Source organism: Onychostoma macrolepis, chromosome 01 (genome assembly GCF_012432095.1).
Source record: "Onychostoma macrolepis isolate SWU-2019 chromosome 01, ASM1243209v1, whole genome shotgun sequence".
In the NCBI taxonomy this organism is placed as follows: domain Eukaryota; kingdom Metazoa; phylum Chordata; class Actinopteri; order Cypriniformes; family Cyprinidae; genus Onychostoma; species Onychostoma macrolepis.
In genome coordinates this window covers 32,442,245-32,463,689 of record NC_081155.1, presented here as the reverse complement: position 1 = coordinate 32,463,689, position 21,445 = coordinate 32,442,245, and the positions used below count along the sequence as shown (strand labels likewise).

The following is a 21,445-nucleotide window of genomic DNA, read 5'->3' as shown; positions in this document are numbered from 1 at the left end:
AAGACATAAAACCTTAATGCTTAAATATAACAGAAACGCTGTAATTGATTATTTAAATCATATTACTGCCTATGCATTAATTGGTCAGTCTATCAAATCACAAATACAATCATTATCTATAAACATTTTAATTATCTCTCAGAGGCAAATATATATTGAAATAATTTCCCAAACAACAAATGCACTGTGTAGGACAACAGTAATATTTACTTTCCCGCATGTCTACATTATTCTGCAACTCCAACTAAATAGGGGAAGTAAAGTATAATAGTAATAAATTATATATAATATACCATTATATAATAACACAATATATTAAGATGAAAAAGAATATTTTTGTTAGCTGAATTGGTATTTGTACATAGAATTTCTAGAATTTAATTGTATTCCCCTTCTATATAACTGCTGATTTTGGTTTGTGTTTTTCTAAATAAAAAAAAAGAAATTCTATAAATGTTTTAATATTTCACTGTCAAATCAAGTAATTAGTCAAATAATAACCTTACTATAATAAAAAAACAAGACATCATTTAAAATCACTTTAAAATTCACCCGGTTCATTCATTACCCTGGAAATAGAAGATGAAGTAGAATACATTGCATTGTGGGACATATGGCACACTTGGAAAGCACTGAAGGACATTTAGGTATTACATTACATAACTGCTCAAAAGTGTTTTTTTGGAAATATGTTTCTTATGCTCATCAAGGCTGCATTTATTTGATCAAAAATACAGTAATACTGTGATATATTCTTTCACTTTAAAATAACGAAGAAAATAACTTCTTTTTTTCCCATTTCAAAATATTTTAAAATGTAATTTATTCCGGTGCAGCAATTACTCCAGTCTTTAGTGTCACATGATCCTTTAGAAAACATTCTAATATACTGATTGGGTGATCAACAAACATTTCTTCTTATTATTAACATTAAAAACAGTTGTGCTGCAAAATTTTGTTTTGTGGAAACAATGATACTTAAAAGAAATGACTGAAAAATGAACTTTTGAATAAATAGTACACAAAATATATACCACAAAAAGCAGTGGTTTGCCATTTTGAACACAGCCTCTTTCTCTGACCTGCGTAGCTGCGTCCTGTGCTCATGCAGGTGGGAAGCAGAGTCCATTTATCAGTGTTAGGATTGTAGAATTCCACTGAAGCCAGGTTGCATGAGCCATCATCGCCACCGATCACATATAGCAGGTTATTTACGGCACATACCCCTGAAACACAGACAAATTTGATTGAACCGTCACAGCTAGAATTTTGTTTGTGTGTGTGTCAGCTGGCAGAGTGACACACTGTGCTGTTCAGCAAAGATCTGACCAACTCACCTGCGTTCCTTCGGCACATATTCATATCAGCCACCTGTTTCCACGTGTTCGTGGCAGGGTCATAAACCTCACAGCTCTTTCTAACCAAGGGGCCGTCATGCCCCCCTACTGCATACAGGAGACCTTTTAACACACCTACACCTGTCCAACACAAACATTTGTGGTTTACACAGACATACGTTGCCAGCATACATGAAGGTATTGTGTGTGTGTGTGTGTGTTACCTGCACCACTACGGCGGGTTCCCATCTCTGCTGTATAAGCCCATTCATTGGTGTTGGGGTTATAGGCCTCAACTGTGCTCAAACACTGACGAGTTGCTCCATCATACCCTCCGACTGCATAAAGCAGACCTAAAAAAACAGAGTTTTAAATATTTTTTTATCAGTTGAAATCAGCTGTTCAATATCAAACAAATATGTTTGAAAAAATAAATAAATATGCACTGCACAAAAACGTAAAATATATAAAAATGCATTTCAAAAAAAATATTAAGATAACTTCAACCAAAGCTAAAATTATCAAGCTTAAGTTCAGGTAATGTTTGATTATCAATCCCAAATTAAAATGTATTAAGTACAATTATATGTTTTAAATATTAATAATGTACACCTAAGGCTAAAAGTTTGGTTTGGTAAGATTTTTTAAAAATGTTTTTTAAATCTATTATGCTCACAAAAGGTGAGTTATTTGACCAAAATGCACTAAAAACCATAAGATTGTGAAATTTAATCAAATATATTATAAAATATGATTTATTCTTGTGATGGCAAAGTTGAATTTTCAGCAGCCATTACTCCAGTCTTCAGTGACAGAAATCATTCTAATATGCTGATTGGTAATCAAGAAACATTTCTTACTATTATCAATGTTAAAAACAGTTGCACGGTCTAATATTTTTGTGGAAACTGTGATCAAATTTTTGTTAGGATTCTTTGTTGAATAAAGAGTGCAAAAGAACAGCATTTATTAGATTTTTTTGACCCACTAGCACTTGCACTCTATTCTCTTTCTGTTCTATCTACTTGTTTTCTCTTTATTTATTAAAAACATTACCATTTAACACTAACTCTCCCTATTCTATCTACTCATTTTCTTTTTATTTATTAAAAGACTTGACCCTCTAACACTAACGTTCTCTATTTTTATATAAAAATAATAATAATAGCTTTACACTCTAACACTAGCTCTTCTCTATTCTATTTCTATTCTATCTACTTTTTATTTATTATAAAAAACAAAACAAATAAACCTTGCTATGTGTATTGTGTTAGACTAACCGGGACTTGTCACAGCACTTACATTTTGTTGTCTTTTGTAGGTCTGATTGCTTCTATTGTCCTCATTTGTAAGTCGCTTTGGATAAAAGCGTCTGCTAAATGATTAAATGTAAATGTAAAAGTCTTTACTGTCACTTTTAATCAATGTAATGCAACCTTGCTGAATCAAATGGTTAAGAATAATGATTTTTATTATATAATTATCCATCTTATTTTAATAGCTTTACAATGTAAGCACTAAGCAGCATCAAAACAAAATATGCAAATACACTAATATGGCAATATACTCGTTATTACGAAATTTGTGCAGTATATAATGGGGTCTGATAAGGTTGAAGACCCCTTGTTTAGGCCCTTTTTTAAACTCAGAATTCATCAATATCAAATGCCAAACAAAAGCAGAACAGCCATGCATGTCTATTGGCTGTGGGTGTACATGTAGAGATGGCGATTGGCTTCTTGGCAGTCACTAACCTCCAACAACGCCAACTCCAACACTGCTACGTCGCGTGTTCATGGGACTCACGTGGAACCACTCATTGGCCTTAGCATTATATGCCTCTACAGTAGCCAAACCTGCAAACCAACATCATCATAATGGTCACAGATGTAGGAATACAGTCATTCCAGGTTTCATTAGCATCTTCATAATAATGAGCACTGTTACTATAATCAACATAACAGCTATGCACTTCTCCACGTAAACAGTATGCAAGATAAAGCAAGATCAATTAATATATTACCTGTGCTGCCATCAAAGCCCCCAACAGCATAAAGCAGTCCGTTGAGGACAGCGGAGCCAAGCGTTGACCTCCGGTCCTGCATGCTGCTGACACAACACCACTCGTCTTTTACTGGGTCATATGCATCCACCGTCCTCACTCGTAATGAGCCGTTAAAACCCCCGACAGCATACACAACACCACCCATGTACACCACACCTACATATACATAAAAGAAAAAAAAATTGTGAACTCTTATCTTTCTAGCATCCAATATTAAAAATCAAATAATCAATTTTTTGTAACAGCTGTTGGGTAAACAAGTCAATTACATTTTCATTGAGCCAAGTTGTCGCATGTCTTTTAAATGTTATGTGCTTACATATTTATTAATTACAAAAACATATTGTTCATGAAGTATTTTGTATTTCATTATTAAATGAATTTTACATTTTGACAGAATATACAGTACTGTTCAAAAATATTTTTTTTAATGTTGTGTAATGTTTATTTGATCAAAAATAAAGTAAAATTGTAAAATATTATTGCAATTAAATAAATTTATTTCAAATTTATGTTAATATATTTAATTTATTCCTGTGATGGCAAAGCTGAATTTTCAGCATCATTACTCCAGTTTTCAGCGTCACATGATCATTCAGAAATCATTTGAATATGCTGATTTGGCGCTTTAGCAATATTTCGTCTTATTATCAATGTTGAACACACTTTATATTTTTGTGGAAACTGAAACTTTGTTATTTTTAAATCAGGATTCTCTAAAATTTAAAGAACAGCATTTATTTGAAACAGAAAACTTCTGTAACATTCTAGATATCTTTATATGTCACTTCTGTTCAATTTAACATATTCTTGATGAATAAAAGTATTAACTCGTATTAAAAACTAATCAGTAACACTTTAGTATAGTGACCAATTTTCACTATTAACTAATCACTATTTAGCAGGCCTATTATTAATATATTTGCTGTTTATTAGTACTTACAAAGCACATATTCTGCATCCCTATTCTTGCCCAATACCTAAACTATTAATAAGCAGCAAATTAGGAGCTCGAGGCAAAAGTCGTAGCTAATGGTTTGTTAATAAGAAGAATTGGATCTTAAAATAAAGTGTGACCAACTAATCTCTGAACTTGACCCCAAACTTTTCAATGGTAGTGTATGTTGTCACCAAATGTCATGTTCAAAAAACTGTATCCTTTTTTCTTGGACAATAAGTAGTCAAGACTTACAGTATATAAATATTTAAACCCAATAGTTCCCGCCCCCATTTTATGTTTTCTGTATAAAAATATTCATGCCACATAAAAAGCCTGTGGGGTATACCGTATATTCTACTTAAGCCACTGTTGTGATGTAAAGACAATAAATGTTCAATAAACATCATTTTCATCACCATGGTAAATTAAACAGCGGCACGTTTTTAGCAGCATACACATCACAACAGATTCTTCAGCAAATAACATTCAACGCATCCAAGAGTCTCCATCATTATTTTCAGTTTGTGTTCTAACATGCAGAGCTGTTGAACGTGAGATCAGGGTGAATCATTTTACCAGTCATTGTCAATGATATGAGTGTGCAGCTCACCTGCTCGACATCGTCTGGAGGGTAATTCTGCCACTTGGAACCATCTCTCCTCCTCGAAATCATAGCACTCCACACTGCGGATGGCTTTAGGGGCCTGTCCCCCCACCACCATCATCACCTTTAACACACACGAGAAAAGACTCCAATCAAAACACTCTAGAACACGGCTTCGAAAAACTTTTTATCTAGTTTTAATTATACTGTTAATGTGGTTTAAAACATGTGCCATGTTCTTAGAAACATACTCTATGATTTTTAAACTATAAAATTTTTAGTAAAAGTTTAAATATAATAGCTGTACAAAATGTCAGGTGTTGTCCATCAAGTAAACAATGTAGTATATATAAATTAATAAATTGTAAACATTATAAATTCATAAACTGTATGCACTTTTTGGAGAGCAATACAATTTTAGTATTATTTACAAGCTATTATGTTTCAAATTAGGTTTTATCTTTTTATATATATATATATATATATTTTTTTTTTTTTTTCAGTTTTCACTTTAAAACACACAAGAAAAGGCTACAATAAAACCCCTCTAGGACACTGCTTCTAAAACTGTTTGTTTATCTAGTTTTTAATTATTTTGTTAATGTGGTTTAAAACATGTTCCTCGTTCTTAAAAACATACTCTTTGTATTCATGATTTTTTAAAAATATTTTTGTCCTTTTTGAGGAAAAATTTAAGTCTTCATTTTAATTGCATTAATATTTTTTTAATAATTTCAGTCTTCATTTTAAATAAAGTGACCTTTAATACACCTAAGAACAAAGTACATATCACAACCCTCTAGAAGAGTGATTCTCAACCTTTCTGACCTCAAGATATTATATATTTACATGACTTTTCAAGGTTTTCCAGACTAGATTATATATCCTGGTTCTTTTAAATAGAAAAAAAAAAAGCAGTTGTTGAAGGGGTGAATAAAAATAAAAATATATAGATTTTTAGTAGTGCTGTCAAACGATTAATCGTGATTAATCGCATCCAAAATAAAAGTTTTTGTTTACATAATATATGAGTGTTTACTGTGTTTATTTATTATGTATATATAAATACAAACACATGCATGTATATATTTAAGAAAATATGTTATGTTTATATATTAAATATATTTATATATAATATAAAATATAATGATATAAATTTATAAAAAATATTAACGTAAATATTTTCAAAATATATACTGTATGTGTGCATTTATATATATATACAATAAATAAACACAGTACACATACATATATTATGTAAACAAAAACTTTTATTTTGGATGCGATTAATCGCGATTAATCGTTTGACAGCACTAATTTTTAGTTGTTTGCTGAGGACCCCTAGTAGGCCCTGATCCCCTGATTGAGAAACACTGACCTAGATCTTTCACTAGAGTTTTTTAAGGCAGATTTATTTAATAAATATCTGTCATCTAATTTTCTTTTTGATGTAAGTATATGCTAAGCTCTATTTGTTATACATCTATCTCATTTAGAATATTTATCAATATTTTAATGATATTTGTACATCCCATATTGATATTATGGCATATGACATTAATTTTCTTGAAACCAAATAACATTTCAATTGCTTGGTTTAATTAAAAACATTATGATTAAAATGTCCACAAATCACATCGGAGACATGGACTAGAGATTTGCACCCATTGTAAGTTGAACCAAGATGCTCAGATATGTGACAAGAGTTTGAATCCAACTTGCATTATGTTCCCCCATCTCCATCCACTGACTTCCTGTTCTTTACAGCTAATGAAAATGTCAAAAAAAAAAACAATAATAATCAAGACTGTCCAGACAAACCTTTGGGTAGCTGATGGGTGTTCTCACTCTGGTGCGGATGGTCTTCATCATGGAGCGCTGCTCGGCCGGCAGCAGGTGGTACTTCATGGCTTCAATTAGGTAGTCTTTACAGGCACTGCTGTTCTTCACTAAAGTTTCCTCCTCCACCCTCTACATACACACACATAAAATTCAATTACAATTAAAGAACATCAAAGCAAATACTCACTAATGCATTACTCATGCACGCACATGTACCTGTACGAGGTATTCTCTGGAAAGAAGAGGCAAGCGAACATGTTCCATCAGATGAGCCATGTGTTCCTGACGCACATCTTTATCATGCGTGACCCAAGCTATGACCGCTTCAAACACCTATAAACACCCAGGGAAATTTTAATACCTGTCTCATCTGTTATACCTGCGATTCAATGACAAATCATCAGCATGAAATACAGGTGTATCCAAGTTACAAAACATTTTGAGATCTAATAACTGCAATCATAGATATGTATAGGTAGATACCACATTCGACCGCTCCTGACACGTCGACGCATCCGCCATCTTGGAACGGTCTATAAGTCGTCATTCACAATAAAAATCAATGAGTTTCAAGATGCAACAACATTGCGCAGCATCTGTTTGTAAAAACTGCCTGAGTTTAAATTCCTAAAGACATTGGATTTAACTTTCACAGGTGAGAATGTGTTGGTTTTTTAATATGTATTAATTCAATACTAAAGTACTTTTTTAAATGCTTTGTTAGTTAATGGCTTCGTCTTGTTGTGTTGTGTAGTTTAGCAAAAGCATCTTCTGAAGTCTACTGAAGATATCGATATTCATACATGCATATAACTATAGTTGCAGTGCAGATGCACCAGAAACTTGCTTTCAAGTGTTCACGGATATCCCAATATGGCGGACGGCTTACATATAGCAGACCACAGAAACAGCCTCTAATAGGGCATGTATTTATATACATATCTATGACTGCAATAACATACAGAGATAGTCAAAAATGCATGTGACCACATCACATTAGTAGTAGTGGGGTGTGAACACTAATACATCGTGGACAACATCAAAGCACCGCTCACTCATCTATCAATCATTCCATTGCACTGAGAAATGTAAAATGGCTCCACAATAAAGAAAGTAAAAATAACTTCAAAAATCTTGTTTAAAACACGCCAAATTTTTAGAAACGTACTCTTTGTATCTGTTTTGTATGTTTGTTTAATTTTACCATAACAATATAATGATTCTAAAAATGTTATGTGGAGCAACCATCAAGTAAAAAGTAACAACCTATTTCCATCATATTAACATATAAATAATTCTAATTGAACCAAAAAGCATCATATGCTATTATAATTGTTATTAATATTTTGAGTTAGCATTTATTTTTATATTTAGATTTCCAGTTTTAGTTTTATGTTTTTATGTAAGTTATGTGATTTTGTCATTTTAATTAGTTTTTTGTTTTTTAACATTTACAAATTCATTGTATTTAAAATACAGTTGCCACAAGGCAAGTTTTTCATATTATATTTATATTTTATTATAATTCAGCTTTATTTCAACAAAAATGTTTGAAATAGTTTTACGGGTAGGATTAGTTAATAATATTTTGAATTAGCATTTACTTTTATATTTATTTTTCCATTTTTTAGTTTTAATTTGAGTACTTTTGATGATTTATTTGGTAAGTAAGTTAAGTGATTTTGTCATTAATTAGTTTTTGTTTTTTTTAACATTATTATTTAGGTTTAATTTACTGATTCGTTGCATTTTTTAAAATACAGTTCCCAAGGCAAGTTTTTCATCTTATATTTATATTTCATTTTAATTCAGTTTTATTTAAAAAAAATTATAACAAACCTATAACAAAAAATGTTTTATTAAATAGTTTTAGGATTAGTTCATGATCATAACACTGTTGAGGAGTTGCATAACATGAACTAATCTTATAACCTGAATTAATCTTGCCTTGTGATAACAAGGTCATTTATCAAGAGACTTATTGACCTTGACACATAGTCTTTAGAGTTTGCAGGGCTCTTCTGTATGATACTGTTTTCTGATATACGCTTCTTTCCTTCAGAAATAAGCATTCGTTCAAAACTGAAAGTGATCACAGGAGATGTTTCTGAGATGTGTGTCAATACCAGGTTTAAATAGCATTCTATAGATGGATGTTAATACCAAGTGGAACAAGCCAGACGTAGAACTGAAATGAATTAATAAAAACACAAAAATATGATATCTTTAGAAGCTGGTGTTGCCATGGCAAAAAAACAGCATGGTGCCCACGCCTTGCATCTTCCAACTCCTGTTTCCACGGCAACCAACAAACTCTCATCAGCAGCTACAGCTATTCCCATAGTATTATTGTACCAGCAGCATGTTACCATGGCAACAGAGCTGCTAAAGTCTGCATGATAAAAACACCTGTGTGCTGCTATAGTTACAGCAATACAAGCCTCTCATCAAATGTGACGCTACCTTTTCTTCTGATGGAATGGTCAGTTTGTCGCTTGCTATGAGGCTGCACACTTGCTCCATACCCAGATTGAGAAACTCTTCACTCTGCACGACCTCTGAGAAGTGTTGCTCTGTGAGTGTTGATGAGTGGGAGAGAGATTGAGACTGTCAAACAGAGTTACTGACACACATCCAATAAGGAACATAACTATTATGACTATCGTGTGCATGAATTTCTCAGTTCTTTCTTTTATGGATGGACACACACCTGCGTACGTGTTGGCGAGATTGAGCAGCTCCGTGCAGGCGTGCAAATCAGCGAAGGCGCGGATACCGAGGCAGTTGGTTGGGTGAAGTTGAGTTATGAGAAACTCGCAGCAGGCCTTTTTAACTTCCTGTAGCTGCAGCAGACCAGCGGCGGGCAAGAGCACCTGAACACACACACACACAAACAGAAAAGAGCTCACACACGGCTTCAAAAGAGCCCTTTAAGAATTTTGTCTCCCGATATATATACTTTTTTTTTTTTTTTGAATTACAAAAAACCTTTACAAAAGAATTAATTACAGTTCAATAACCATAATTTTTTAAATATTCTGTTTTACTCATAAATGTGTCACATTACGTAAGTGCAAATGTTGTTTCTTGACGCACAAACACAGGACGCCCTGTGAACCTATATTGGACATGGGGTGTGCGATATGACTAAAATCTTGTATCACGATATGAGTCATTTTATTTCACGGTAACATTATATATATATCGCGATAGTTATTTTTGCTTTAAATAAGGTCTTTAGGATATAAAATTTTAGATACCATAAAAACTTCAGAATTCTTGTCACCAGTGTCAATATCACAAAAAACTAATACTAGCCCAAATTAAAAAATTAAAAAATAAATTAAAAATAAATAAACAGCCAGCGATTAAATAAGAATAAGAAACTAATTACAAGCAACAGGACAAAAAAATACAGTAGAACAAATAAGAAATGCTACATACATTGTATAAAGTAAGCGAATGTATAAAAACACTGCATATTCTTCACGGTGTAAACTAAATATATATTTATTCTTATTAAAGTTACAAAAGTGATTTAGTCAAGAGCAGTGAGAGATGATTTCTCTCTTTTGTTGTTTGATTAACATGAATGAATGACAGCAGAAATATTAGACTGCTGTCACTTTAAGAGCTGCCTGGATCCAATATACTGTTACACACGTGTTTTCTTTCTCAGCTGTTTGCTTTCACTTAAGACCTAAATTACTGTGCATACTTGCAAAGATAGGCATTTTGACACATACAAGTGTATTTAACAGTCCAAGCCCTATAAAGCAGCAAAAATAACTCTATGAGCACCGTCTTCTCAGACAATGCGTGCGTATAGTGCAATGAGTTCTCTTTCGCTGCTGATTGCGTTTCAACTAATGCTGTCAAACTACTAATCGTGATTAATCACATCCAAAATAAATGTTTTTGTTTACATAGTATATGTGTGTGCACTGTGTATATTATTTATGTATAAATACACACCTATGTATGTACATATTTATGAACAATATGTAAAGCTTATTAAATATATTTATATATAATATGAATATAAATATATGCATGTAAATACTGTATTTTCAAAACATATACTGTATGTGTGCTTATTTATATATGCATAATAAATATACACAGAACACACATATATTATGTAAACGAAAACTTTTATTTTGGATGCGATTAATCGCGATTAATCATTTGACAGCACTAGCTTCAACGGCTGAAAATCATTTGTTTTTCAACTGCAATGCTTAAAAACGTGTGCAAACGATAAGTTTTTGTGACCACGTAGCACAGCAACGTCATGTGAGCATGTAACCGCAAAATAAGTAAAAGGTAAGCCAAGTTGCGCTTCATCTGCCTGTTTTTTTAATGCAAGAAAGTGTCCTGTATGTACACCACTCACTCTTTTCACCTCTATTTACTATACGAGAGAAGCTTAATGCACATGCAAACTGAACAGATAGCATTAATGATGGACCTAGCAGGTTATGTTACCATCAGGGTCATTCTTATTGTTAAGCCTTGCAGCAAAGTTTGGATTCGAGTTCCTCCCTTAAAAATTCGGCCTCATTTTAACACCCTCCATCTAGTTAACTGTGCAGACACAGACACATAAGCTACTGACACCCACCCACGCAACACACACACGCACACATCCTGGATGTGATTTTCTGTCCTCTCAGAGTAATACCAAAGAACACAATATAAAAAGAATACAAATTCAGTCACCTGAGTTTTAAGGTCATATTTTTCTAGCGTTCAAAAAACAAATGTGGCGCTCCAGTCACCTACACACACACAGTTACCTGCACATTCTCCTCTGTCACTTGGATCTCAGCAGTGTAAACATAGTCGATCAGCATTCCCAGAGTCCAGCCGTCAATCTCTTTGATTCGAACCTTCTTCTGACGGCTCTCAGTCATCTCTCCTACAATATTCACAAAATATATTATATATACATAAATACTGTATATACAGCGGGTAAAATAAATATTGAACGCGTCACCATTTTTCTCAGTAAATATATTTCTAAAGGTGCTGTTGACATGAAATGTTCACCAGATGTTGATAACAACCAAAGTAATCCATACATACAAATAAAACAAAACAAATAAGTTCAGAAATTAAGTTACGAGTTATAAAATGGAATGACAGGGAAAAAGTATTGAACTACTGAAATTCATTTAATACTTCGTACGAAAGCTTTTGTTGGTAATGATAGCTTCAAGCCTCCTGTATGGAGAAACTCATCGCATGCATTGCTCAGGTGTGATTTTGGGCCATTCTTAAACAGAGTCTTCAAATCTTGAAGGTTCTGTGGCCTCTTCTATGAACTCTGATCTTTAGTTCTTATTTTCTACTGGACTCAAGTCAGGTAATTCAGCAGCTTTATTTTCTTTCTCTGAAACCATTTGAGAGTTTCATTGGCTGTGTTTGGGATCACTGTCTTGCTGAAATGTCCACCCTTGATTCATCTTCATCATCCTGGTACTGTAGGTGTTGGGACTGAACCAGCTAATATTAATTTCCACTGACTAGGGGCAGGATTACTTTCTAATCACTGATAGATTTCAGCTGGTGTATTAGCTTTCCATGCCTTTTTGCAACTCCCTTTCTTCATGTGTTCAATACTTTTGCCCTGTGTAATTTCATTTTATTATGCATAACTTAATTTCTGAACTTATCTGTTTTGTTTTCTTTGAATGCATGGATTACTTAGGTTGTTACCGACATCTGGTGAAAATTTCATGTCAACAGCACCTTTAGAAATATATTTTCTGAGAAAAATGGTGACGCGTTCAATATTTATTTTACCGCTGTATGTATATGTATATATATATATATATATATATATATATATATATATATATACACACATACATATATATATAATATTTTATAGAAATGCAATATACTGGTGTTGTTGTGTTAGTGGCTCCTAAACATTATAATCTCCATTCACAGTATGAAAAATGTATTTATAAGCCTCAGAGGATAACATTGGGAAGAGTACAAAATCTGAGTGACTCATTTCAATTTCTCACAATAAGATCTTATTTGACTTCTAATGTTTTATGCAATTACACACACAAACATAAGATACGCATGTGTATAAGCCATTTTTTTTAATATCCAGACTATAACTACAGCCCAGCAGCAGATGGACTGCCCTAACGTGACCCTTCACTGTTGTGAATGTGTGTGAGTGTGTTCTCACCTGTAAACATAGCGTGGAAGTACGGACACCCCGCAGCTAAGACGACTCGATGAGCAGCTATCTCCACATCCTCCGCAATGATGGTGACATCACACAACACACTCTGACTGCAGAGAGGGGAAAGATTTCATACATTCATCAGCTCTTACACACAAAACTATTTGGCCACAAAAATCTATTTGGACTAAATGTCTGAATGACATTGCATTAGACATTACAAACGCCAAACGTAGCAGCATCTGCAAATACAGGAAGTAAGACTACAGACTAACTTCACTTCTTGAGCGATTTTGCAATAATTTTTAAGCAGATTTTTCTTAAATTATGTATCCAACATAAAATACGCATGTGTGTAAGGCATTATTCCTAGATAATTACTACATTCCAGTGACTCTGAGAGGATGACCAGCCAGTCAATCACCCTAATGTGACCTCTTTATTTTGACCCATATACCTGCTGTTTTAGATTTTGAAACTCAATACGTTTCTGAAATATTTAGCTTGAAAATTTGGGGTAAAATTCTAAAAACAGAAATATTGTAAAATATTAATACAATTTAAAATAAAGTTATTTTAAATTGTATTAATATTTTACAATATCTGTTAATATATTAATAAATCATAAAAATAAAATGTAATTTATTCCTGTGACAAACAGTTAGGTATATTGTAAATAAATGCCATGTGTGGTCTGTGGTTTGATATTTTGCTATAAAATGCAAGGTCTTTTATCTGTTTTTAAGTGTGGTTAAAGCATCCAAATACTTTCTGTGGCAACTGTATTATTATAACTTTAAATTAACATTTTAATACACATAACAGCAAAGAGCATGTTACCCAAAAATGTTGTGCTTGTTTACTCATCCTCATGTCTTTTCAAAATTCTGTGTCTTTCTTTTTTTCTGTAGATCACCAAATGGCATATTAGACAGAATAGTTAACTTCAGTCATCACTCACTTTCATTGCACATTTTTAAAAAATACAATAAAAGTGAATACTGGCAGAGTGAGGCTGTCATTCTGCCAACAAATTCAATTTTTTAAGTTAAATATCCATGTAAGAACAGACACCTAAAAACAGTAATTAGTTACTTTTATAAAGAGGCACTGCATGATTTTCACCAGCATCTTACACACACCTGCGGAGCTCATTCATGATCCTGAAAGCTTTCCTCATGTGACGTGGATTGATGGTGACCGCACTCTGTTTCTCACACACATCATCCTTCAGCTCCACAGCTTTATGATGGCAAAGCTTAGTGCATCTGAAACACACACACACACACACAGTGGTACATCATCACACACCATAGTACCATTACACAAGAAGTGACCATATGGCAGTTGTCAATGTGACATCAGTTCATAAACATGTGACATAAAGAGTGTTGGAGGTGTGTGGACAAAGACAGAGAGATGTCATGTGATCTTATGGCTGAGCAGATTTACTCTATATTGACATTACAGTAGTGTGAGCACAAGCATGTCTCTCTCTCTCTATCTATCTATCTATCTATCTCTCTCTCTCTCTCTCTCACACACACACACACACACACACACACACACACAGCTCTTACAGTGGATGAATCTCCATAGCGCTGGTTCCGTTCACATCTGTCTGCGTCTCTCCATCTCTGGTCGGGCTCTGTCGTTTAAATCCCCGCTGTGTCCCGTCCACCGAACCGAGCCGAGCCGGGCTGGACTGGGTCCCGGTGTGCGGGTCCAGCTCCGCTAATGAAAATAAAAGAGAAAAGCGGCCCCACAATTGGTGTCAGTGTGACTGACGTGACCGGATACTGAGCGGCAGACAGGTCCGTTGTGTGGGTGAGGACAGGACACATCCAGAGACTCTCAAACGCTACAGCTCACACACAAAAACAAGAGTGAAGGAAAGACTGACACACTCCTTCGGCGACAAACGAAAACACCAGCGGCCCCACAGCGCCCGCTACTGCTGGAAGACCTTATGACAGACTACTGACAGATGGTCATGTGTGTTTGGTTATATTTTTGAGACAATAAATAACTGTTTTGAGTCAAACGCATATCTTAAAGAGGACATCATGTTTCTAATTATTATTTATTATTATACATTGGGGTTGGTAAGATTTGTATGATGGTTTTGAAATAAATCTATTATGTCCAGCAAAGCTACATAAAAAACAAAAAAAATTTTTTTTAATACATTTTAAAATGTAATTAATTTTCAGAAGCCATTACTCCAGTCTTCAGTGTTTTCCTTCAGAAATCATATTCTGGTTTGGTCCTCAAGAAATATTTCTCATTATTATCAATGTTGAAAACATTTGTGCTTCTTAATAGTTTTGTAGAAACTGATACAATTTTTTTTTTAAAGATTTTTTGATATATATATAAAGTACAAAAGAACAGCTTTTATTTAAAATTGAAATATTTTGTAACATTACAAACATACTTTCTGTCACTTTCTGTTTGATTAATTTAATGTATCCTTACTGAATGAATGTAACAATTTCTTTTTTTTTTTTTTAAATGACCCCTATATAATATTGTAATAGTAGTTATTCATTACAAAATTATTTACTTTAGCTCATGATAAGGTGTGCCACGCTCAAAAATTAAGGAGAGAGGGACGGTCACACTTTTTACTTCAGTGAATATTTCTCAATATTTTTGAAAATTACTTTATAGGTACCTTAAAATCATGACTACAAAATTTTTTTTTAAAATAAAATAAATAAATAAATAAAACAGTTGAATATTTCATTGTTACTGCACAAAATTAAACATTAAAGCAAATCTTTCCCATGAACTGCCAAAATACAGACAGCATGTTACATGTCCCACCAGAGACAGTAATATACTGGAGCATTGTTACACCACAATAAAGCATGCATATGGCTCCGTCCCCAGAGCAGGTTTGGGGCTCTCTGATTAACTGTTTAACATTTTAATATATTAATAAATCATAACAATAAAATGTCATTTATTCCTTTGACCGCAAAGCTGAATTTTCAGCAGACATTACTCCAGTGTCACATGATCTTTCAGAAGTCAGTCTAACTTGCTGATTTGGTGCTCAAGAGACATTTCTTATTATTATCAATGCTGAAGACAATTGCGCTGCTTAATATTTTTGTGGAAACTGATACATTTGTTCAGGATTCTTTGATAAATGAACTACTGTTTAGTTCATCTTAAACCAACCTAAAGGCAGAAACTGAAATCAGCTAAACCTGTTTTTTTAAGGACTGTAAAAAGATGGACTAATGAAGCAGAGCAGGATTTACAAGCCTATTTCGACCTCACTGATTGCAGTGTTTTTAAAGCTGTTGCCACCGATCTGGACGAGCTCACAGAGGCTGTAACATCTTATATCAGTTTCTGTGAAGATATGTGCAATTCTACCAGGACCTATTTAACATACAATGACAAACCAGATGCTTACAACAAGAATGGGAACAGAGTCTTGAATAAACAGGCCAAATACACACTGGAAAAGGAGATCAGAGTGGCAAAGAGGAATTATTCTGAAAAGTTAAGGAAACAATTCTCTTCCAGTGACTCTGCATCAGTGTGGAAAGATCTGAAAGACATCACCAATTACAAGACACCATCCCCCAGAACTGTGGAGAATCAACAATTGGCAGATGATCTGAATGAGTTCTACTGCAGGTTTGAAAAAACACCATTAACACCTCCAGCAACCCCCCTCTCCCCTTCCCCCCTCCTGCACTGCAGATCAGTGAAGATGATGTGCGTCAGGTCTTCAGAAAGAACAAGAGAAGGAAGGCACCAGGCCCAGACGGTGTTACACCAGCCTGTCTGAAAACCTGCGCTGACCAGCTGGCCCCCATCTTCACACAGATCTTCAACAGATCACTGGAGCTGTGTGATCCCTTCCTGCTTCAAACGCACCACCATCATCCCCGTCCCAAAGAAATCCAACATAACAGGACTTAATGACTACAGTCCTGTGGCTCTAACGTCTGTGGCCATGAAGTCATTTGAAAAACTGGTGCTGGCTTATCTGAAGGACATCACTGGACCCCCTGCAGCCTACCAAGCAAACAGGTCTGTGGACAATGCAGTCAACATGGGATTGCACTACATCCTGCAGCATCTGGACAGACCAGGGACTTCTGTGAGGATCCTGTTAGTGGACTTCAGCTCAGCTTTTAACACATCATCCCATCACTCCTCCAGCCCAATTTAACTCAGCTCTCCGTGCCCACCTCCGTCTGCCAGTGGATCAACAGCTCCCTGACAGACAGCAGCTGGTAAAGCTGGGAAATTTTCATCCAGGCACCCGTATGATCAACACGGGAGCTCCTCAGGGCTGTGCCCTCTCCTCACTGCTCTTCTCCCTCTACACGAATGACTGCACTTCTAAAGAACATCAAGCTCCTGAAGTTTGCAGATGACACCACAGTCATCCCTCATTCAGGACAGTGACGAGTCTGCATACAGACAGGAGGTTGAGCAGCTGGCTGTCTGGTGCAGTCTTAACAACCTGGAGCTCAACACGCTCAAAACAGTGGAGATGATCATGGACTTCAGGAGAAACCCCCCTGATCTCCCCCCACTCACCATCATGGACAGCACTGTGACTGCAGTGGAGCACATTCAGATTCCTGGGCACCACAATTTCTCAGCACCTGAAGTGGGACAATCACATTGAGTCCATTGTGAAAAAAGCCCAGCAGAGGTTGTACTTCCTTCGCCAGCTGAGGAAGTTCAACCTGCCACAGGAGCTGCTGAAACAGTTCTACTCCGCCATCATTGAATCCGTCCTCTGCACTTCAATAACTGTGGTTCAGCTCAGCTACCAAATCTGACCTCAGAAGACTACGTCAGATAGTCCGGACTGCTGAGCGAATCATTGGTACAACCCTTCCCACTCTCCAAGAACTGTACTCATCCAGAGTGAGCAAAAGGGCTGCCAAAATCACTCTGGACCCCTCACATCCAGCACACTCCCTCTTTGAACTGCTGCCGTCTGGTCGACGCTACAGAGCTCTGAGCACCAGAACGGCCAGCACAGGAACAGTTTCTTCCCTCAGGCAATCCATCTCATGAACACTTGATAATAAACGTGGAACAAACACTATTATACATTTATTTAAAACACATACTTGTTTACATTTCAAATTTGCACCTAACATACTAAATTGTGTATTGTGTTCTTGCTATTTTACACATTGTCTATTTTGTATATTTGTATATTATTATTCTTAACTGTGTCTTGTCTCTTGTCATTCTGTCGCACTGTGGAGCTTCGGTCACTAAAACAAATTCCTAGTATGTGTAAACATACCTGGCAATAAAGCTCATTCTGATTCTGATTCTTTAAACACACATTTTATGACTTCAATTATTGGGTATTAAATTTCAATTACCAGGCATAAAATTTCCCCAATAACTGACAGGAATCAATAGAAATAGGTGTCCTAAGGCACAACACTTTTCGTAAACAATCTGTAAAAAGCAGAGAAGAATCTGATCACAGACCACACTTGTTAGCCAATCAGAAAACATGGAGGCGGCTCTCTGCCAATGGCGTGAGTGTTGGGCGGAGTTACCCGTTTGTCAGAATAATGTCAAAGATCTGCCCTTTTCATCTTTAAGATACTTTGTATACAACATTAAAGCATCAAAAGTAACAAAGTTGGAGATGAGACATTAGATTTCATTGCTACAGTGTTTATTTTCCCTCAGTCATTTGTAGCTGAATTGTCCAATAAACAGAATAAGTCTCTGAAATTTTTAACAAAATATAACCAATATTTACAATAGTTGTATTAAAAATACAAAAGTAGTTACAGACTTTGCCAGTTGTCTTTGTAAAAGACGTAGAAATACATGTGATTCTTATAGATTTGGCTGGGTAGAAACACAAGCGATACATTTGAACTATCACAAACTCATAACATTCTAAGTAAAATATACTGTTGTAACCATTTACTGACCATATTATGACCACCTATCATCTATGTAACAACTATAATTTATATATTCTTGACTACAATCTCTTGCTTCTGAAAATCTGTGCAACAATTCATGATTTGTGTCATATACTCAAATAGTCGGAAACAATGGTACTGATAGATAAAATTAAATAAAAATACAAAACATAAAATCTTTTCAAACAGAAACGTGGGAAACATTCGGAAAGTTTTTGGGAACATGATCAGATGAGAAAAGGCATGTTAAAATGGTCATATACTCATGAGTAACATAAAAAAACACTGATATCAGCACAGAGAAGATGTCTGAGACTACTGAGGTTTGTGAGAGGCAGCTGCTCAGTCTTTTCTTTCTGTCTTGAAGTGTCCGAAGAGAACTACATTTCCCTCTGTGATTGATTTCAACACTCCCTCTCACAAGCACAACACACACATACAGTGTCTTTAACACAACATACTAAAGTAACATTGCATATTAAAACTTCTAATGAAATAATACTGTTTCTATGGTTTTGTAACACTGATCTTGCATCATGTGCAACACCTCTCATCATGCTATAATTAAAATGAGACTGTGTGACTTTCTTCTTGTCTTTGTTTAGCAGAACTTATGTTAAAAGTGCCAACATTTTATCTGCTCCAGTCCTCTTTCACAGTGATATCCATGAAGGTCCGAAATGCTTTGCTGTAGTTCAGTACATAGCCATGATTCCATATCCACTGTCATATGAATGTTGTCCAACTTTGGGAAAGAGATACGAAGAGTCTCTGATTAAACTGCAGATATTTGCTCGTTTTCTGTAAAGAAAAGAGACCAATTTAGAGCTTGACTTATTTCCAAACATTTAAAAAAAAAAAAAAAAAAAAATATATATATATATATATATATATATATATATATATATATATATATATATATATACATATATATACACATATGTATATATAATTGTGAAAACTATTAAAAATAACATTTTCATTATATGAAAAAATTAATTATCTGAGGGGAAAAACTAAAATAAAAACTATATAGACATACATAAAATATAGAAATGACAAACACAAATAAATTACTACAACTTTAAAATTACAATGGAAAATATTAAAAACGGATTCAATATATTAATAAAAACTACAATAGTTTTTCAGTGATACTAAAATAACACTGCTCATGAACAATTCAGATTATTTTCATATTTCATTTAAAATTAGCAATTTGCAGAACTGCTCTTTAATCATTTTTTCCTGTTCAACAAACTACAGCAATAAACTCAAAATATGAATCAGACATTTTATTTTCTATGCCAAAATTTTAAGCTGTGTAATTGTTAAACTACATATTACTTTCTTGGCTGTTATTTAATAAGTTGAATGACTATCAAACGATAAATTAAAGGTATGCATACTGGTAAAAATATAAAAGTAATTGAGATTATATCTCTAGCAGATTTTAACAATCCAACCGTTAGTTTTAGCCCATTTCATTCATTTATTTATTTTTTCTTTTATTGGATTGGATTCATTTATTATTCACAATCAAATACTCACCATCCGGTTGTGGTCGTCGTGGTGACTGGCAGTGGTTGTATGCTGGCAATCTACTGGATGGGTGAAGTGGAGGAGGATCACATGACCTTTTAAGGAATCGAGACCTCTGCAGAGCTGCAGTGTAGTCTGGTGGGCGTCGCCCATGCGCATGACTGTGGCTGTCTGCCTCAGCCAATGACAGAGCAGTATAACCAGGTGGTGTGGGTGGTGGCTCTCTGAAACGTCCCTCCCTCCGACTCACAGGATTCTTGTTTATGTTTGGAGTTTCGTCTTTTCCACCTCTGCGTTTTATCGTTCCTGTGTCTCCTTCCAATTCATCGGCCCAGTAACCGGTAGGTGTGGTCACGTGACTACGTCCCGTCCCTTCTGACAGCGTCTCCCAGCTGCGGTTGTCATAATAACCCACACGCTGTGGAATACTCTGGATGTTATCATGGGAACCACTGGAGCAGGACGTCCAGCTGCCACGGCCACTGTCTGCTGCGTCCAATGACGCACGGTCACACTGATCCTGAGTCAAGGAGTAGGATCTGAGAGAAAGAAAAATAGAGAGACTTATGAGAGAAATAAGGCACTAGACCAATTGTATTGACTGATCGACATCCTAGACCAACTTTTTAGGTACTTATATGCACATATGTATATAAAACCTCTTACCCCAAGCTTATTTGGTCAGGTTCAGATCTCCGTGTGCTGAGTGGGTGTGTAATAGTATGGGGTTGAGCATGCGTGTGGTCATCAACCATGATGAGATCAGAAGAGGAGGAGCTTAACAAGCTCAGTTGATCTGATGCGTCACTCACCACTAACTGTGGAGCTGTAAAAAAGCATAAATAACCAAACAATTAAATACATCCGAGAATTTATTACTCTTTAGAAATGTGAATCTGAGTTCATTTTGAATTGATTCGCAATTAATTGGTTTTCAATTAAAACACAAATCCCATTCAACA

The 21,445-nt window shown here is 34.9% G+C and overlaps 2 protein-coding genes across 4 annotated transcripts in view; both read right to left on the bottom strand.

The window, feature by feature from the left end:
• Positions 1-539: 539 nt before the first annotated feature.
• On the bottom strand, positions 540-14,933 carry klhl2 (kelch-like family member 2). Its single transcript, XM_058792571.1, has 14 exons — positions 14,577-14,933; positions 14,139-14,264; positions 13,000-13,106; positions 11,588-11,709; positions 9,499-9,661; positions 9,252-9,361; positions 7,005-7,121; positions 6,768-6,917; positions 4,953-5,070; positions 3,361-3,558; positions 3,092-3,193; positions 1,562-1,690; positions 1,338-1,478; positions 540-1,226 (listed from the first exon to the last, which is right to left on the bottom strand). Exons 1-14 carry the CDS (start codon positions 14,591-14,593, stop codon positions 979-981), a joined length of 1,848 nt encoding a protein of 615 aa, XP_058648554.1. The 5' UTR covers positions 14,594-14,933; the 3' UTR covers positions 540-978.
• A 3,718-nt stretch (positions 14,934-18,651) lies between these two features.
• rapgef2a (Rap guanine nucleotide exchange factor 2a) overlaps positions 18,652-21,445 on the bottom strand; it is a 38,870-nt gene continuing 36,076 nt past the window's right edge. For all 3 annotated transcript variants that reach the window (XM_058772360.1, XM_058772374.1, XM_058772367.1), the window contains 3 exons: positions 21,150-21,309; positions 20,493-21,022; positions 18,652-19,742 (listed from right to left, as the gene is read on the bottom strand). In XM_058772360.1, coding sequence (XP_058628343.1) covers positions 19,717-19,742; positions 20,493-21,022; positions 21,150-21,309 — 716 coding nt within the window. In that variant the 3' untranslated portion in view covers positions 18,652-19,716. The remainder of the gene's footprint in view (positions 19,743-20,492; positions 21,023-21,149; positions 21,310-21,445) is intronic.